The 19084-nt window shown below is 36.2% G+C and overlaps 3 protein-coding genes across 4 annotated transcripts; 1 reads left to right on the plus strand and 2 right to left on the minus strand.

The window, feature by feature from the left end:
• Positions 1–944: 944 nt before the first annotated feature.
• Positions 945–7802, minus strand: LOC141915353 (uncharacterized). The gene is made up of 6 exons (XM_074806847.1): positions 6179–7802; positions 3608–3855; positions 2649–2769; positions 2185–2333; positions 1661–1780; positions 945–1022 (listed from the first exon to the last, which is right to left on the minus strand). The coding sequence occupies exons 1-6, from the start codon at positions 7617–7619 to the stop codon at positions 945–947; spliced, it is 2157 nt and encodes a 718-aa protein (XP_074662948.1). The 5' UTR covers positions 7620–7802.
• Positions 6572–13615, plus strand: LOC141910960 (neuronal acetylcholine receptor subunit alpha-7-like). 2 transcript variants are annotated; one of them, XM_074801871.1, is made up of 9 exons: positions 6572–6709; positions 10094–10224; positions 11007–11051; positions 11136–11245; positions 11338–11518; positions 11665–11932; positions 12036–12122; positions 12547–12659; positions 12736–13615. In XM_074801871.1, the coding sequence occupies exons 2-9, from the start codon at positions 10207–10209 to the stop codon at positions 12964–12966; spliced, it is 1053 nt and encodes a 350-aa protein (XP_074657972.1). In that variant the 5' UTR covers positions 6572–6709; positions 10094–10206; the 3' UTR covers positions 12967–13615. The 2 variants fall into 2 exon arrangements, with proteins under 2 accessions (XP_074657972.1, XP_074657963.1); XM_074801862.1 differs by lacking the exon at positions 6572–6709 and adding an exon at positions 9241–9349.
• Positions 13616–16728: 3113 nt separating this feature from the next.
• On the minus strand, positions 16729–18785 carry LOC141898119 (uncharacterized). The gene is made up of 3 exons (XM_074783938.1): positions 18708–18785; positions 17669–17812; positions 16729–17225 (listed from the first exon to the last, which is right to left on the minus strand). Exons 2-3 carry the CDS (start codon positions 17807–17809, stop codon positions 17052–17054), a joined length of 315 nt encoding a protein of 104 aa, XP_074640039.1. The 5' UTR covers positions 17810–17812; positions 18708–18785; the 3' UTR covers positions 16729–17051.
• Positions 18786–19084: the final 299 nt, after the last annotated feature.

Here is a 19084-nt window from a genome sequence, read left to right on the forward strand (position 1 = left end):
TGTACGGCTATCTTCTCTTTGACATATCCATTTCTACAAGACAATCACGTCTTTTTTAGATGAATGTATTTATCATGTATTTCTAACTGTGGCATTGCGATACGTACTGCGCAAGTGAGATGACGTCATCAATTAATGTTGCTCTAGTTACTGAAGAAAACACCTTAAACAGAACAAAATTATTGATAATGTCAATTAGATATTATTTTGCTAAGTATGTTTTAAGTTATGGCGCGATTTTGCGTCATAACTTGCGTATGACATACCAGAATGACGGAGGAAATTGATAGTCTACCGTGTGATTGTTGAGAAGTTGATTGATTATGTTGTTCCACATGTTCTCGTTATAATTTACGGCAACTATTGTAGTTTTATTCGGGTTCACCACAAACCATTCATTTTTCCCTATCGACACCTGATATTTTTCTGACAACATGTAGCAAAAATATAAAGTAACAAAAATGTCCGATGCGATCAAATTGATTTCAGGCTAGAAGGTGTATACCTTTTCTATTTGATAACCATATTCGATCTGGTGTATTTGAACCACCACTGGACAGAAAGTTCAGGGGTATTGACCACGTGTAGCTGAAATAAACTTAATAAACTGAGTCTGATAAAAAACGAGATTCTTTACGAGATTGTTTACTTACTTATGCGGGGACGCTGGTATATGTGTGACATTCTCAAAGAATGGAGATTGGCTAAGTATCAGTGTTTTTCCTTCCAGCGATACGTTGACGATTGGATAGCTCTGTTGGTCGATCCAGGTCCGTGCAAATTTACGAAAACCCATCGGAAATAGTTTAGCATCGCTATACTGTATTGTAAACGAAATGCATAGAAAGTGGAAATATATTATTTATATATATATATGATGAAAAAAATCTATGTTTCATAATGAAATTAGTCTGTAGCTATATATATGTATGATACCCTTATGGTTAAATTCGTACCTTTTCAAATGTGTTGATGAAATCGTCATCGGTAATCGTTTGAAATTTAAACGTCTCTGCGATATCCTGAAAATATCGAAATGATTTAAATATATTCTGATATAGTTTGTGCGATGATGAATGAAACCCTATAGTGTTTTCCTTCCTATGCACCGCATACCTTTAATATCTGTCTGTACTTATATTCACCATAGATCGATACGGTCATCTGCATGAAGGAATAACCCTAAAATGAATACTGATTAGTTTTTCGCTATTTATTACAAAGTCAATTTATGAAATTATGTGGTACACGTGAATTAGATACTTTGCTATACGGAATATTATCAAAGACGGCTTGGATTTGACTTGGTTCAACTACATTGGTCTGGTGTAACGGATGACTTCGATTTGATCGGTCAAAACCCATACTTTCAGTGATTGTCAATGTCTGGAAAATATGAATATATAAGTGGAAACTAATAATTTCGGATAAATTTCCAGTTATTTTTTCAAATTCTACTCAACTATAAACATCATTTACATCGGCGTATGGTGTGGAATATATAACAAGAATTGTCCACAGGGGCTGGTCACAATTTGATAATGAATGGATGATACCAGTATCCCTGTATAAAAAAGAATTCCGTATTCTTTTTTATACAGGGATACTGTTATCCATTCATTATCAAATTGTGACAAGTGGAATTGTCGATTCAACTTACGTGTATATCTGTACTATGAGCGATAAACCTTGTTTTCAGACTTATTACAAGGTAATGACAAAATGATTCCTTCAACCATACGTCACCCCACCAGTTCATCGTGACCAGATTTCCAAACCACTGCAAAATTAGTAGCACAGTTTCATCGTTTAAATACATGAATATTAAACTACATGTACGTACGAAATGCGACTACTTCGGCTGGAAATTTTACGATTCATTAATTCTGATTTGTCCATTTACTGTTATAATCTATAATGAACGAAACGTGTCGACGATCGAGAATAAGTTGAAAATGAATCCAGAAAGACATCGATCCACCATTAGCGACGGAAAAACGTCCTTAAGGCTATTTCGGCTTAACGTTGTAGACTTTCAACGGGGAAATATTTTAAGAGCATATATTGATCTATTATATGAGGAGTGAAATGGACCGATATCGGTATGTTTTATGAGAGTCAATCTAATCACAATCAAGTATTAGCGATTTGCGTGCATTACCATCAATGTATTAGCTGTTGTACCTGGTGGGCGATCTCGTGTCCTAATGTTACCACTGGGTACGATGTTTGGGGATCCAAATCTATATCGTAGGCAACTTTTGTCTCCCTCAATGTAGTCATACCCCAGTTTTCCATTCCAGCAAATAGAAACGGATTAACAGCTATAAAATCTTAATAGAAGAAAATGAAAATTTCATGATACATTACGTATTTCTCTCCGACGATAAACTCTATCATCTATCAGTAAATGTGAAGTAATACTCTGTAAGTTAACTAGATATTGTGGTAAATGAGTCTCATTTATGTGATGAAGAATCTTCTCTACGTCTAGTTGCGAAAGGTCGTATTTTCAATCCTAGGATGGTGTTTTTGAATCGGCAGCAAATCTATTATTTCCACCACCCACGAAGTATTGTCTGTCTTCTCATTTACTGTTTTGAAACCGGAATAACAAAACTCATCTAACAATATATTTCTTATTCTACCTAGTTTATTGAGAGTATATGGAACGCCTATAAAATCTTCCATTCCGTTGAAGAGTTTTCTAGTAATGTCGAAAGACTCTTGCGAGTAAGCGATATAATCAGAGCGTATCCACATCGATAACTTAAAGAAAAAAAAATCGATTAATACTGAAGAATTCACTAGTGTAGAAAATGGATATTTACATTTCTGCGAAAATATGACAGGCATACCCTTATTTTATTTCTGCCAACTATCGCTGTCCTATTCTTGAAATCCGTGTTTAAGATGCTCCAACCTACGATGTACGTGGACATCCGGGGCGTTGTCTCAAATATATCCACCATCCAGTCATCACCACTACCATAATAATAAAAGTAGAAGTTTGCTTTCACTTTGAAAGACCCTCGTTAACTTTTACGATATTCAGTCAAAATTACCCCGATTTCGTCTCAATGATATCCGTATTGCCGAGGCTTCGGTAGTCTTTTTTACGAGCGATGTGCAGAGTGAAAGTCGCTTTAAATGAAGGTTCGTCGAAACAAGGAAATGCTTTTCTGGCATGTATCGGTGAAAACTGAGTAATTATGTAATACCTGAAATTATAACTTATGTTAGGCCAAAGCGGGGCAGAAAAGTGAACGGCCTGAACTACTCGGATCAAGATGCTCTAGCCCGGCGATTGTCAATTACCAATGGCTACTATAAGGATAATCATTTAAGCAATTAATTAACTAACGATAGATAATTTTTCTGTCCATTTCATTTTATAACATTCACTTGTAACTTACTTGTTAGATCCGTTCCTCGTTGTATAGTTACATAAATACATTCCGAAGAGATCTGGTAAAATTGGACCACTAAAACCTAATGCTAATCTATACGTGTATCCGGATACTAGGTATCCACTTAGTTTACATTTAAAAAATTCCCGCTCTGTATCCTTGCAGCATGACGTAATTTCCGGTGAGTTCCCGGTTACTCGGTCGTTTAAACGAGTCAGGGATTCTGGTTGTACGGTTAAAGCTTTCGCGTTTAAAACAATTTCATTAGTTTTATTGATACACTTGATATCGATTGTAACAATTCCTTTCGATTTGAAGAAATACGGGTGATCGCCATAAAAATCCGGCCATAGTTCTAATTTATAGTGTACAGGGATAAGATTTTGAGGTAGTCTGTATCCTGACTGGTCGGTGCTCGTGTTCACTTTACCGCTTATACACAAACCTTTAATAGATAAAATGAAGAAAAAATAAAAATCTATCAAAATGTTGATGGTTTAAAAAAAAGATAAATGTAAAAGATGGATGTCTATTTTTAGATGACTTCATATCTTAAACGTTCACGCTTTCATTTTGTCCTCAAGATTTTCCAACTATCTATTTCTAAACCCGAGTAAATCCTGCAGATTTTAGGAATCTCCCTCCCTCCCTCCCCTCCCCTCCCTCCCCTCCCTCCCTCCCTCTCTCTCCGAATACTAACGAATTGACGGCTTATGAATGGAAAAAAAAAACTGTCGAATTCGTATTAATTTCTCAATTAACCTTTCAGCCCACCGTTTTATCTTGACATTATAACGATCACAGCAGTCAGTTTTACGTGTACTCTGAGTAATAATGTGTCATTTAATAATTCGCCAAGTTTCTGTCATAAATATAGCCTTATTAGCGCACTGTAGCTACTAAATTACATTCAATATCAGCAATTCTGTAATCTATATGTCACTGAAATGTACAGAAAGTAAGGTACGCAAATAGAAACAGCACTAAATAAAATCCTATTATTCATTCGTTCACGTTGGAAATTTTTGCAAAAGGAGATGCTTCCACGTGGAGACCATCTCCGCAATCAGAATCAGAGTATCAAAATATCCACAAACCTGCAAAAATATTTTATGTATCCTAGTAATCTATATGAAAAGAGTACGTATTTCCAATATTATGAAAGTTTTTCTAGATTGCCGGCTAACTATTTTATTCCACGTGATAAAATGACCAACCAATTAAATGTAAGTACTCAAATATCAAATCGAATCAGATTTGGAAAATGATTGAATTTGGGAATAAATGTCATTCGTACGCAAGAGAACTATAGCAAAAGTGAACTATTTCTCCAAATTTGATATATAAATTATTCGGATAAAAAAGATTTTCTTACGAAACGACGTGCTCACCTGTTAAAAGAATAAGAACTGATCGCAGACATAGATCCATCTTTAAGAAGTGGTAATCAATTAGCGATAACTAGAAGAAAAGTCTAGTGAGCCATCTGCTTAAACAGCTACTGACATTCTGTGAGTTAAGCGCATGAAGGAGAGCTGCATAGAAAGTAGTACCACAACCACCATATCAATTTAACCGACGAAACCAACAACAGCTACACCTCAAAGATAACACTCGTCTTTTTGAAATGGTTAATGTTAGCGCGCGTTAAAAATGATTTAAAAGAAGCTGCCTACTGGTAGAATGCGTTTACAAAATCAGCCACCAAATCCTGAAATATCAGCAAACACTAACAGTAATTAGGTCGTGGGCAGGACTTCGTAGGAAATAGCGAATTAATTATCCCGTATCAGTTTAATTAATAGCAACTAGGGACGATTAATTACACTATTATATCTAGTTATTGAATCTATTTTGTTTATATTACATGTTAAAACAGCGTCCACGGGGTAATAATCTAGTAGTTGAATGATCGAAAATGATAAATGAATGGTTGAATGAAGTTTTTCTTGAGCTAACACAGAACGTGCGCTCTGGAATCATAAACTTACGTCATCTTAAAGTGCTTCAATTTAGAAATTGACCTTTTAAAATCTGTCAGCATGTTTCATAATTCAGATGTATGCAGCATCTTTTCATCTTTAACCAAAATTATTGTTACTTTCATATGTCGAGTACACAAAACATAGAGAATATTTCCACTTCAGTTAACAACCCGTCATCGCTCAGTTTTAAATCGAGTGTTTCTTGAACTTAATGGTAACTCAGAGAAGAGAAAAAGCGTAGAAACTATCGGCATGTTTTATGAACGATGAAATTTGCACTGAATAACGCCTCTCAGTCTGTCCCTTACTCCTTGTTGGATAGTCAGTAAACGCGAAGATTGGTGCAACTTAAAAGATTTCATAAAAATACGAGCTATCACTATTAGAGCATATCTTCAACAGATCACCACCGATTTACCCGATGAAGCTCTAGTTTGCACTCTAGCAAAAAAGTTGAAATACAAAGTACAACCAATCTTTACTTTTATTAGGCCCTAATCTGAGAATCAGTAAACGGGTTAAGACTGGTAGGACTTTGTAGCTAGTTAACTTGATGCTACTAGTGCATAATAGCTTCATCACACAAATGACTCACTCGATGAAGCTTCGGTCGCGGAAGCTTCGTCTCCAGTCCAGTTTATTGATTTGACACACTGCTCCTCTACAAATCCTCTTGTCGAATTCATCATCAAAGAACATAATTTCAAGGAATGGCTTAGGCAACTATTCATAGGTTTATTTATTTATTTACATATCTTCATAAATTCATTTGTCAATTCGCACTTGGAATATGTATACTGACTTTCTTAGGCTTTTTATTCGTGCGAGTCGTATCCGATTGACTACGACCAAGGTTTCCGATACTGTGGTGGTTGTATTCGGGGATGTTGGCTGATTGAACTGATTCGATACAGCAATCGGTCAATAATCGACCGTTAGATTTCAAATTCAGTTGTTTTTCCGACATTCCAGTTACATTCTGTTCACATTTTCGCGCGTTCAACGAACTTCCAAATTCACCGATGTCATTCAAATTGACTCGGGTTCCCAGGGTAGGCAGCTTATGACCGTTCGGTTTTGAAGAACCATTATGCCCGTAATGGTTGTATTGTTTTCGCGAACCGTAATGCGGCTGAGATCTAATCTGTTTCCGCACGAGTTCATAATCCTGTTTGACGTCATCGGCGTCGGTTTGGGGATTAACGGTAAACGGTCGAAACTGTAGCACATTTGGGAGTATTTCTCGTTCATCCTGTTGGCGCTCTGGGTGATGATCGTCGGGGAAGTTTTTAAAACTCAGTTTACGGTCGTCAGGTGAGTTCGCGATCGAACGTCGCTTCAGTTTACCACCAAAAGTAACTGAATGGTGTTTAACGGCTTGTTCTAACGGTAGAGGGCGCGCTCGGGTTCTGTACCATAGATTATCTTTCATCGTACTGAAATCATATACATTTTCGGCGGAATTAGTTTTGCCCGAATCCACGCAAATGTTGCTCGTTTTTCGATGTCGTCGCGCAGTTTTTAAAGCCAGTTCTACGGTCGTTAACGAGTTTGCGGATTTCTTGACGGAACCTTCCATCGATTTAACGCGTTCCGACGAATTATCCTTCTCGCGTTTTACTTTGGTTTCTGTAATATTCAAAAACTTGAATATCTTTTTGATGCTTATTCTATCAGGGTCGTCAGGGGTGGCTCCGCCGGATCGATCGTGTCGGGGAGGAAGCGTACCCCACACTAATGCGTGATTCGTCATCTGAGAGGGGTCCATGTGCTTCAGCGATTTCCAATAAGTCCAGAAATCTCTGTCTACGGTGTGCAATGAAAGCTTATCATGTTGACACTGTGGTGGCGTTTGAGGCACAGATTTGCTTTTCGCCCTGTTTGCCGGTTGCTGCGTATGAGGGCGCGAACACAGTTGCTGAACTTTGTTCAATTTACATTTTCTATATATTTTGATCGTCTCTCCTGTCCGTGGCGTGAACGGTTTTCGACATTGAGCTGACACTTTCACGCCATTGATACGCGCTTTAGCTAACGGACCGAACGATTTAACGATCTTCATCGGGCTTTCAGTTTCAGACGAAAGATCCGGTTCAATTCTAACGAATCTATTTCGTGTTACAGCTAATAGCGGATATTCACTGCGATTATTACCGGTTATTTTACCAGGGGTATTTCTAGCGCTGTAAACGACGTTCATATTCAACGGTTTTGCCAGCGCCATTTCATCTAAATTCAAAGCGGTGTTGAATTCTTAAAAAGTACGACAACCATTTGTTTAATCCTTAAAGTCCACAAGCGCAACTGATATAGAAACTCACTACGTAGTCTCCGCGTCCCAATACGGCGCCGGGTTTTGTGATCAATCCAATCTGATACAAACACAAGTAAACAACTCAACAGATTCCTTTGCGACAATTGATTAATAATTTAACTAGTCTGTCATTATACATAGTTCATTCCATGCCGGTTTCCTGTGTTCACTGTATCCACGCTAAATCTCATTTAATTGCCTATAAATGGTTAAATATTTATCAGGTTTCCACATAAGTAGTTTCCAGTATAAAACTCGTCAAGCTTTGAGTTGATGTAAACGTAAGGCTGTGGTATTCACCGTATTCCACACCAGAAGATGAATGACGTTGCGTTGACAATTTGACGGCCGGTTTCCTTTATGAGTATAACATAATTACAGTATGCTTTAATACTAAAAAGCTAATTTGAATATCCGGAATGGTCCTAGCGAAAAGAAGCAATTGGCAATAAATTTCCTGATATCGTAGAGATCACCGTCTTTACGCAAGATAATTACAGATCAAGTTGAATTGATATTTCATTTTTATTCGCTATTTCTTCTAAGCCGCTGCAAGTACTGAATGACAGCGTTCGTAGCTAAGTATTCTCCTATAGAATATCCACGTTTCTAAGTAGTCCGGTATTAGACGATATTCCAACTCGAATATTTACTTTTGATCTGAAGACAAAATACGAGAGTTTTACACCCGGTTTGAGAAAGTTCACTTTCCCTCTAAACCTGTCCCTGTACTGTGTGTATTGTCGGCTCAATTGTTAAGGATCTATAGAATTTTTTCACACGCTGTCGATAGTTCAAATTGAAAATACACCTCCCCGAGCGAAAAATAATCCTAATTTGAAATCATAAAATTCCGAATAAAGTTCTGGAAAGTTGTAGAACACGTAGCCGGTACGGTATTAATACATTATAGATTAGCAGCGTACGAAAGGTCTGAATTCAAAAAGAAAAAAGATAAATATTTTAGTATCGCGTGTTTAAAACGCAATAGAAAGGACAAAAACTAAGTTTTTTTACGTTCAAGATTTTTTTTACTAACCATTGCTCAAACATCATTTGTGCCTAGATAAACGATTTTTGATATCCCTCCAAAATAAGAAAGAGACCACACGATAATGAGAAAATTTTGTACCGATTGATCTCTTATAATAAAAGCAAGAGTCACCTGGCAAGTGTGAAGAATTCATTGTGTTCAATTTGAATACGTACCAGTCGGAGGTCTAAAATTTGACATTCACGGTAACTATTGACGCGTTATTTAGTCACGGCAAGAAAAATAAAGGTAACAGTGAAATGAAAAATAATTGTTCATTTGTCATTAGAACCTACAGGTACAAATTAACAGCCGATACGTGATTGAAAAAGTTACATTAGCTTTTTATATTTGATAATACAGCTAAAATACTGAATAACTCGTAACTGAATTTGACCTATTGATACACTTAAATCAGAAACTAGCCCGTTATTACACTCTGTAGATAATGATGGATAATTTAGGTACTTAGTTTGCCCGTAGTTTGTGTCGTTGGTCGATGCGTACAAACGTGTATCAACCATGGAAAAGTCAACATCGCATTTACTTCTATCATTCATTTCATTCTTTTGTTTATTTCCAACTATATCGACTTCTGGAGGCAGTGGTATGTATACATATATTTCTTGATTTATCTAGTTACTAAATTCATCAGGCATTCTACTTATTTACTTGTGCAAATATGCAAATATTGTTGATTTACATACGGCCGAAATACGCTGTTATTAAGTCCTCGAAATTACTGAATCTTTCAACTAAGACTATCATACACAGAGCCGTGTCTTTTGCTTGTCTACACAGAGGACTTCTTGGTTCTACGTCTTTTGAATAAACAGTTTCTCAGCTTTGTATTTATATTGTCAGAGGCATCCATGACATCAATAATTCACTTAGAAAGTAGATACCATTTCTATTGGAAATGTTCGTTTTGAATGTGATAAACATATAACATATGAAGTTTCAATAGTACGAACATATGACGTATATATATATATATATATTGATATAGCAGCGTGTACAAACACATGTAGTCGTAGACCAGGAAATAATGACTCGTAATTACCGCGTACTGGATCTGCATAATTTTATAAAATATATATGGAAAAATTGTTTCGTATTATACATTAGCAATCATACTAATCATTTGACTAACATGCCCTATATTCCACATATGTATAGTTTGATACAACCAGCAGTGCTCGGCGCTATTTTTAATACATGCCTAAATTCTTTTAGCTATTTCCTGTTGTGTATTACATTTTGAAAATTATTTATCGGAATTCATAGTTCGTTTCCGGTGAAACCGTCATCTTTGCCATTATTCGATATTTGCATTTTTTGTATTTGTCAGCGTACGAAATATCGAAATTGGTCAATGATATAACTAAAACGAACCCAGGTAAACTGATACGACCAGTGAGAAGACATCACGATGCAGTTTCTGTCGAGGTTCATTTTAAACTGATGAGCATTAAGGGAGTGGTAAGGAACATAATATTACAGTCCATCGACGCATGCCCCGGACAATGAATACAATTTTTGAAAATTATATTACAGTCCATCGCCGCATGCCCCGGACAATGAATACAATTTTTCATTATAACGACTTATTCTGTCCCGTCTGTTCGCTTACCTCGGGTAGGGTTTATGGGTCCGCGAGATCCGAGGCAATAGGCATCTATTGTGTATAGTAACGTAACGAGAATACGTATATGTTTCCAAATATATAGGCCTTATAGAATAAGACTTAATCATTTAAAACTTAGTCAAACCTTAGTCTTAGCCTTTTCTTGCCACTCAGCAATTTATAAAAATCAGATCATTTTGTATGTACTAATTTTGCTTTACGCAAAAGTTACCTTTTTGTGGGCAATAAAATACGAATCTGTATCTATATACTTGTACATACGACCCAAGCCTCAAATTGGAGCTACATTGCATCTATTGGTCAATATTATTTGCGTTGTAATGATCTACTATTTACTACATATGGGATTTCGGTATATAATGTGCATCAATTATAAATGATTTTCTGGTTAGAAATACACACTCAATTATATTCTGAATCTGGTCGTTGTAAGAAATTATCCAATCTCAATTAAATGGCTCCATACGAACAATCCAGTTCAATTTTTCGTGTCTGGAATTTGCTTCCATTTTCTTCGTACAGTTTGTGTATTATATCAAATAATTGATTGAGTTTCCAAATCAGAGCATTAAGTGCTCATTGATACTAATCAACTCAGTGAATTTCCTTTGTTCAGGATGCAAAATCCCAACGATTGGTCCTTACAGCAGAGACAACGCTAGTAAGTAATGTTAGCTAAATCGATCTCATGAATTAATTGGAAAATAATTCAGCAAATATCATTGCATTATCTATTTCTATTAAGAACTGGGTGGACAACTATATCAAATGGGATCCAGCTCAATATAACAATATACGGTCATTACTCTTAGATCAAAATGAGGTGTGGACGCCTGATATCCATTTATACAACAGGTAAACATCAGAACCTTCGGAACCTTTAAAACTCAGCATCGAACACTAACAAAATGGTATTAACGACATATTTCTGGTTTGATTATATATAGTCTTGATTCTGGAGATCAACCATCGTGTTCGGGTTTAGTGCGATATAGTTCTAATGGAAAAGCTCAATGTCGACAGAGACGACAGTTTTCCGCGTTCTGTCCGGTTAGTCTCCGGAAATTTCCATTTGATGAACATCGATGTATTCTCAAGTTTCTCTCCATGACACAAGATGGATATATGGTAAGTTCTAAATCCCCCATTAGCGAAGGCTTTACTTCGATGGTCATTACTTCTATCATATTTACCCATTAGACTAACTCACTGATCTATTAGTGCCACTCCAGTCTACCACTAAGATAATCAGTGAAATTTCATTTGTTTTTAAGGTCGATGTTTACGCCATGGACACTGATATAAACTTTGAGAAGTATTTACCGAGTCGTGACTGGATTGTATCAAACTCCAGCGCTAAGAGAGAAGTTATTTATTACTCATGTTGCGTGGAGCCATTTCCTGAAGTGAACTATAATATAACCATTAAACGACAATCAGCAGCGTACGGTCTCACATTCGTCGCTCCCGGTGTAGTGTTAGCCTTACTGGTGCCGTTCGTGTTCTTATCCTTACCGTTTACTGGAGATAAAACTGGTTTGGGTGCGTGGTTTAAATCCGTTCAAAGAATTGATAACGGATTAATCTTTATGAATTTTTAATTGCGATAGATATTCTACTTTGGATGAAATGTTTCTATTTTAAGCTGCATCGATCCAAGTTTCCTACATATTACTGGTCGTAGCTATGATGCAAGTAGAACCAGCTATCATTAGTAGTGTACCGTATATAGGTAAAGGAACAATTAAATGATTATAGAAATATGCACCGAACTGAAGGCGTTTGTCACTGTCACTGTCCCCCAACATCCATTTTACTAAGCCTTCAGCATTCAGCCTGCCCCACAAGTAAAGGTGTCCCTTGCTTCATGGTGGGCAGGCGTTTCCCCTTTTTATGGTTCCCAGTGAATACGAATTTTTCAAACGAGTTATCATAAATTTATTGAGGCTTCAGTCACACATGCCTTTTTGAAGACGTGCTTAATTGACATTGTCTCACTTTTGACCCGAATGAGTGATGGTGTTGATTCATTTGAATGTTTTTATTTCGATTGCTTCTTGCACAACCAAAAGCATCATTTTAGTTAATTTTTGTTGGAATATCTATGACTGCAATTATCTTTATTCTAATGAAACTGTTTTTCTCTATCTGTCTAGTGATGTACTACATCGTGAATTTCGTACTGGTTGGAATCTCCCTCGGGATAAGTTTACTCATAGCGAGCTCGTTCAGAAATTGCAAAAACAAACCTCCAAAATGTTTGAAAAAGGTAAATAACATAAGTATGAAATATTTGTGGAATATTTCTATCTAAACCGTTGGCTAAGTATGTTTCTGTTTTGTAGCTCGTAAGGCGCTACATACCTTACAAGAAATGGATCCCTTCCGACGACATGGTACTCGATGACGTCACATCCGGTACACATTCTCGTAGTCAAGAGAAGAAAAGTTCGCTGAGTCGGGAAGAAATGTGGATCGCACTTGCAATATTAATCGATCGTATATTATTCTTCGTATTCTTTGCGATATCGTTACTGATAACCATAGCGCTGTTTATATTACCGGCCGTGTTGTAATGTGGAACCTCCAATGCTACTGTGGTAATCGAGGATTCCACTTATGGGCAATCAATGATTCACTAGGTGTCGCTAGTAGTTACTCGGTCTTCCGCATTTAAATTTCCCAGCATTTTTAGTTAAATTCGAATGAACCTTTCTCTTCAGTAAATCGTTTTTGAATGAAAACGATACCAGTCACTGAATAGAAAAATCAATTAATGTATATTTGGTGGGTCCTGTGATAATGTTTGGATTCGGGAACCTAAAATTTTACTTGAAAGTTGAAGATAATGAACTAATTTTGACAGCATAAGACTGAGTGCTCGGCCGCCATCTTGCGGGAAAGCTGGTATTGCGGTTGCCACTGAACTCGAACTGCGCGAATGTAGGAAGTCGACGAGCGGTTACGTCAATTTTTCCATCTTTCGTATTATCTTAAACTCAATGGACCTCATTTTCATTAGATTTGTGAAAACCATTAAATTCAGTAATAACTCGACTTTCATTTGGATTCGTCAGGTTATTTAACACACGTATTAATAATGTATTTTACATTTATCAAGCATAATAAACATTTTTAATTAAAGTTTTATTTTCAAGTGTAACAAAATTTTGAATAGAGGAGTTGTAGAGGATTCGTATTGATCTTTGTGGGTTGCAATTGATGTCATAAAAAATACACCACTAGTGTATATATAGTGGCTTCATGATTACCCGATGAAGCTAATAAACGCTAGCAGGGAAAGGTCGCATTTTCAACAGAAATCAAGTTTGAGATACAAAGAACTACCTAGTGCCTCTAATGTCAAGAAATATAGGAGCTTTCGCTACTAGTGTATATATATTAGCTTCATCAGGTAAATGAGTAAGTTACTATTACTAACAGTCTTCACGTTTACGGAATTTTGTGCTAGGTGGCATAACAATCGTTACCTCAATGGAGACGACAATTTTGCAAACGGAATATTTGAGACGATTCAAAAACTTTATTTTCGTGAATTATGTATTCCCAATTCATACTACTTTCGTAGATTCTCAACCTAATGTTCGTTTATTACCACCGCAAAAATTGTAAGAGATCGAGTTCATTAATCCACGGTGAAAGTCGAACGAAATGACGTCAATTAACTTACATCCTACGCATCCGATGTTTATTTAATCGAGGTCATGAAATACGGTGATCTCGGAGGAAATTAATTAGTTTATAGATTTCTGTTTCTCTCAGAAACTGAAATGGATATATCTGGTTTTTATCTTTTATTTATCGTCTGAAGGAACCTTGATAAAAGAGAATCGGTTATTAGATGTGTTCGTGTCCAATATTCTTCCGTAATTTCTCATACACGCGACATTTGCACTTAATAATTAACCTTAAGTGCGGAGCAGACTTTAAAGTATATCCGAAGAAATCGACCTTCAAACAGAGGGCTTGACCGGAAAATTTAGCTCTTGTCTCAATTAACTAGTGAATAATGTTCATATTTTGTGTCCATTGATTCGTTGATTTCCATTAACCACATTTGAGTTAAATTATGAATAACAAATATAATGTTCGATGAAACACTTTACGTCTTGTAAAGATTACCCGGTAAATCTAACAGAATGAAAAAGCAGTCAAAAATTTTAACTTCGATTAATGATTTATTTCAAGGTTACGACTGTGTCCTTATAGTACCATCATATATATATATATATCTGGTCCATCGCATAATTCGGTATATATCTGACGATGACTACAAGAAGTCACAATGTTAGAATAAACAGGGCTGCGAACTTGTGAAAGCACTATCAGTAACAAGTTGAATATTTTCAGTGACATTTCGTTGAAATATGAAAGAAAATATTCAAATTAATCAGTAATCATTAGTTAAACCGTCAGTAACATCTTTCATATTTCTGTATACATCAGAAAAATCAAATTAGTATTTCTTGTTATAGAATAGTAACAAATAACAAATACTGATAATCAGGAACAGTTGCAGCTCTGAATAAATCATTACCTCAAACAAACATTTCGAACTCCTTTGTTCTTGCGAAGTGTAAGATTTTATATCATAGGTTAGAAAACAATTATTAGATATGTTTTGCCGTGTAGATGACACATTCTGTATAAACGACACCTGGACAAATATTTACCAGTACTGTCGCATTTCAACCGCAATCGCACGCAAGTATTGTATTTGGATATAGGATTGACCACGTAAATGTAAATGATTGATGGGAACTATTTCCACATTAATCGGTTTATCCCTAGCACTTTGCCAATAACTCATCGAATCCTCCGAAATATTGAGTCATAAAGACAATAATATATTCACAGACTGTTTATGTGTAAAATTAGATTATTTTATTTTCAGTTGAGTTTAGTTTTACATTAATAACAAAGATCAAACCTATATAAAGAACTGAATTGATTCATAGTTCATTCAGCTTTACATTAATTCTATGATTCACGTTAACGATAGAATATTTGAAGGAAGGCGATACATATTGATTTATAATGGAAGCTAAAATTGTGTCCAAATTATCATCGAGAACGCACGTATAAAACCATGCGAAGAAAGACCCTCTTCAGATTCACGTATGGGGACTGCTTGTATTTCAGCTTATGGCACAATAATTTCAGTTGTCTGCGAAATGCTTTTGTATTCAGACGTTTACAAGTAGAACTAGGTAAATACGATATGAATTTTAAGAGCTGTTGCAATCGAGCGCAGCCGATGTCTGAAACGTGTCCCACAGGGAAATCATACGAGATGTAGTCTATAACCAATGAATCTACTTCTGCAGACCTGGAAGTACCATTAAAAGGGAAACGGTACTTTCAAAGCATGCACTAAATGTTTAATCAATTTCCATTACACACACAGATGATAAGATTTGCTTCCAATATTTCGAATTTCAGAAAATGAATTATGAACAAATTGCCGTTGTTGAATATAACACACAGACTCACATGTAAACACATATATAATCCTTTATTAAAATGCATGTATATTTCTATTGATGAGTTTCATATTTTGATAGACATCTGAGAAACAAAAATTAACCGATTACATTTTTGTTAATTCTTTGCTTCATAATTACAGCAGAATACCCAACAGCAGTTTTAACACATCTTAAGTTCATCACAACGTTCTTTCGTTCGAGCACCTTCGCAACCGTCATCACAACTTTACAATTTCATCAGAAGCGTGTAGAGTAGTTTCAGATGTTTTGTAATATATGTACATACATGAATATAATCTAAAAGGTTTTTGTGAGATGAAACTAATGCGTTTTTGAGCGATCATTGCGAGTGGTCAGGAAAGACGCGTAGCTCTCTTGATACATTTCACAGCTATATATCAATGGACCATATCGTATAATAATACAGTCTTCCAATAGCATTGATTATTATTACCAATGTCTGTCGGAGGTGCTTGCAGAGTAAATATTGAAAATTACCATCGAAATGATGTATAACACAAAGTGGATGTGATAGGTCGGGTTGCTAACAGCAAGGAGTTTTACTATACACACTTTATGGGCTACAAGACTATGTATAATAGAAGTCATTACGATAATAGGATATACATCATAAATACAGCTTTCGATATAATCAAATTCAAGGTAAAGGACGGATGAAACAGCAATATCACAATATCTCAGCAGAAAGATTTCCATCAGGCTACAGGCCTACGCGGATAATTTTCCGCTGAATCGAATAAACAAGGAATAAAAATTCCACCATGTATGTCTTCTTATCCATCGTAATTAGATGCAAAATACGGCCACCAAGACAATAAGCCATAGCCGCCCTTCCCTTCCATTATGAATAAGATTAACACGTTGCTATACTAAAATTCTCACGAAACGAAAAACCTACGTTAGGATCTTACGTCTATTAGTAATACTAAGCTGCTAATAGCATCACAGTTGAATACACAGCGGACACCATAATACTTGTCCTCAAACATTCATCCACGCACCTTCATTCTGGCTTCCTGTGATTATTTCTTTCCATATAAATATCACTATAAAGATTACGGTAACAGTGTTTCTGATAAATGATGGTCGTACATATTCGATTGTCAATGATGATAGCATTATTCACTTCCAACTCAACCAGGTGCGATTCTGTTTTTAGGCTTGGCTTTTTTATCACCGAAAACGTCACTATCCTGTCCACAGCAGTATCGTAATAGGCAACATATTATGAGAAGAGCGGCGATGAAACCTGCTCCTATTCCAAAACCAGTGATCACTTCTTGAGTAAAAAATCCTTCGTCCGGTGCCTGAAATTCGTTTTAAATATGATGCATGAAATCTAGAGGAAGAATTAGAACCAGGGATATAAGCAGAAATATTCCCATTGCTATAATCAAATAAAAAAATATCAGAAAATAATTATTTCGGTCGATAAAAAATAAGAGGTTCTTTGGTTTTTGATAAAACCAATTAGAAATTATTACTCTGCACGTGGGGCCTACAGTAAGCAAAATAAGTATCGATGTTTTGACATCGAAACCTTGGATACATTATTCAGTGTAGCGGGTATCCCATGTCGCGTAGCTATCAGTTTAGAAAAGTCGTTTTTGAAGTACCAGCACCACATTCACGTTATTCATAGTGGCATATTGCCAATACCGACAGCGTTTATTTCAAGGTAAAGAAAGACACAGGACGATATTCAATAGCTAAAACCCTTCACGTTTAACACTCTAGAAAATTCACTTACACTTGCAGATGGGGGCACTTGTTGGGCGACCTTGGCCTTGGTAGCTGTGGTTGTTGCTGTTGTCGTAGTTGATGGCGTAGTCGATGACGCTGCATATGCGACGGATGGAATTAAGTCTAATACTTGTAGAAGAAACCACATATTCTAGAAAAAAAAAACGATGGGCCCCACTTATGGGATCAGGTATTTCTAAGTATCGCCAATTGGGTAAGATTTTCAAGGATATCCTATCGAGGTATTCTGAAATTGTTTAAGCCTGATAAATTCTAAAACTCTATCGTTTCTAAAAGCAATTCACAATCAATTTATGAATATGACGGCTTATAGACTTCTACTAATGATATGATTAGACTTATATTACGGTGATCGTGTACAGCAGTCAGTTGGAGAGATTAAATTGATTATCGTGTGAAGGGAAACTGTGGTGTTACAGTAATAACATAAACAACCTGACGACATTCAATCGTGCGCGACACACACGCAAACCATTGATCATCCTATTAAGGTCACCGAAGTTAAGTAGACCTTTATTTCAAGATTTTCAAACCACAGCGACCGGTCGTTGAATATCAGAAGCGATAGCATCACATTTCATAGGAACTTGAATGACAACCTTTATAGTCGGTAACTCTGTATAATAAGAATACCTTGGAGTAATCATTTGAAATCAAATGATTACTCCAAGGTGGTTTTATCCACCCCACGATCACATTTCACTATATAAAGCCCCTGTAACACAATCGTGGGAATAACATTCACATTCGATCAATTAAAACTCATATCAGAATGTGAAATAGGTGAATTATTGTTGAACGACGCAGTTTTAACGATAACTCAATAATTCTAATCGACTCATAATGAAATGCAGCTATATTTCATTAATCCAGCACTTTTCGTTTATTCAACAACGTGCTTATCTTCATCGTCATATATATCGACATTTTGAAGGATCGTTTCGGTGAATGATTAAGAAAATCTAATTAGATTAATTAGAACTGTTTTCACGCAACAGCAGAATCATCAATTACATGTACTTTACCTTCACTGAGAAAATAATGATCAATATAACGATATGATATCCAGCGTATTTTCACTTATGCCGGCAATTTGTCTCGAATTATACATTCTATCCGAGTTGTTTTGAAGCGATGAAGTTAGCGAGCTAGACGAGACGAGTGCTTCCTTACTTATAACGGCTATACTTAAATCAACTCGATCACGCTACAACCTAGCACCGGTTGTGATCCGTTACTTAGCAACCCAGCATCTCCGGTCGACGAAACCTTCCTCTTGAACGGCTGCAGTTGAACTCTGACGGAGCGCATGAATATTAGATCGAATCAGTGTGACGGTTCAAGTTGATGCGAGGATTGTTTCTGTTGATTAACGGTAAACAATTTGACCGTTCGCGTTTTA

The sequence above is a fragment of the Tubulanus polymorphus genome, chromosome 1 (assembly GCF_964204645.1).
Source record: "Tubulanus polymorphus chromosome 1, tnTubPoly1.2, whole genome shotgun sequence".
Taxonomy (NCBI): Eukaryota; Metazoa; Nemertea; class Palaeonemertea; order Tubulaniformes; family Tubulanidae; genus Tubulanus; species Tubulanus polymorphus.

Coding starts and splice junctions, on each gene's coding strand:
- LOC141915353 (XM_074806847.1), bottom strand. CDS start 7,619: ATGGCGCTGGCAAAACCGTTGAATATGAACGTCGTTTACAGCGCTAGA. Junction 2,770..3,607: donor TGACTCGTTTAAACGACCGA/GTAACCGGGAAC, acceptor TTTTTCTTTAAG/TTATCGATGTGGATACGCTC. Junction 1,781..2,184: donor GACACGAGATCGCCCACCAG/GTACAACAGCTA, acceptor CTAATTTTGCAG/TGGTTTGGAAATCTGGTCAC.
- LOC141910960 (XM_074801862.1), top strand. CDS start 9,265: ATGGAAAAGTCAACATCGCATTTACTTCTATCATTCATTTCATTCTTT. Junction 11,519..11,664: donor TGACACAAGATGGATATATG/GTAAGTTCTAAA, acceptor TTTGTTTTTAAG/GTCGATGTTTACGCCATGGA. Junction 12,660..12,735: donor CTCCAAAATGTTTGAAAAAG/GTAAATAACATA, acceptor TCTGTTTTGTAG/CTCGTAAGGCGCTACATACC.
- LOC141898119 (XM_074783938.1), bottom strand. CDS start 17,809: ATGTGGTTTCTTCTACAAGTATTAGACTTAATTCCATCCGTCGCATAT. Junction 17,226..17,668: donor AAGTGCCCCCATCTGCAAGT/GTAAGTGAATTT, acceptor AACGAATTTCAG/GCACCGGACGAAGGATTTTT.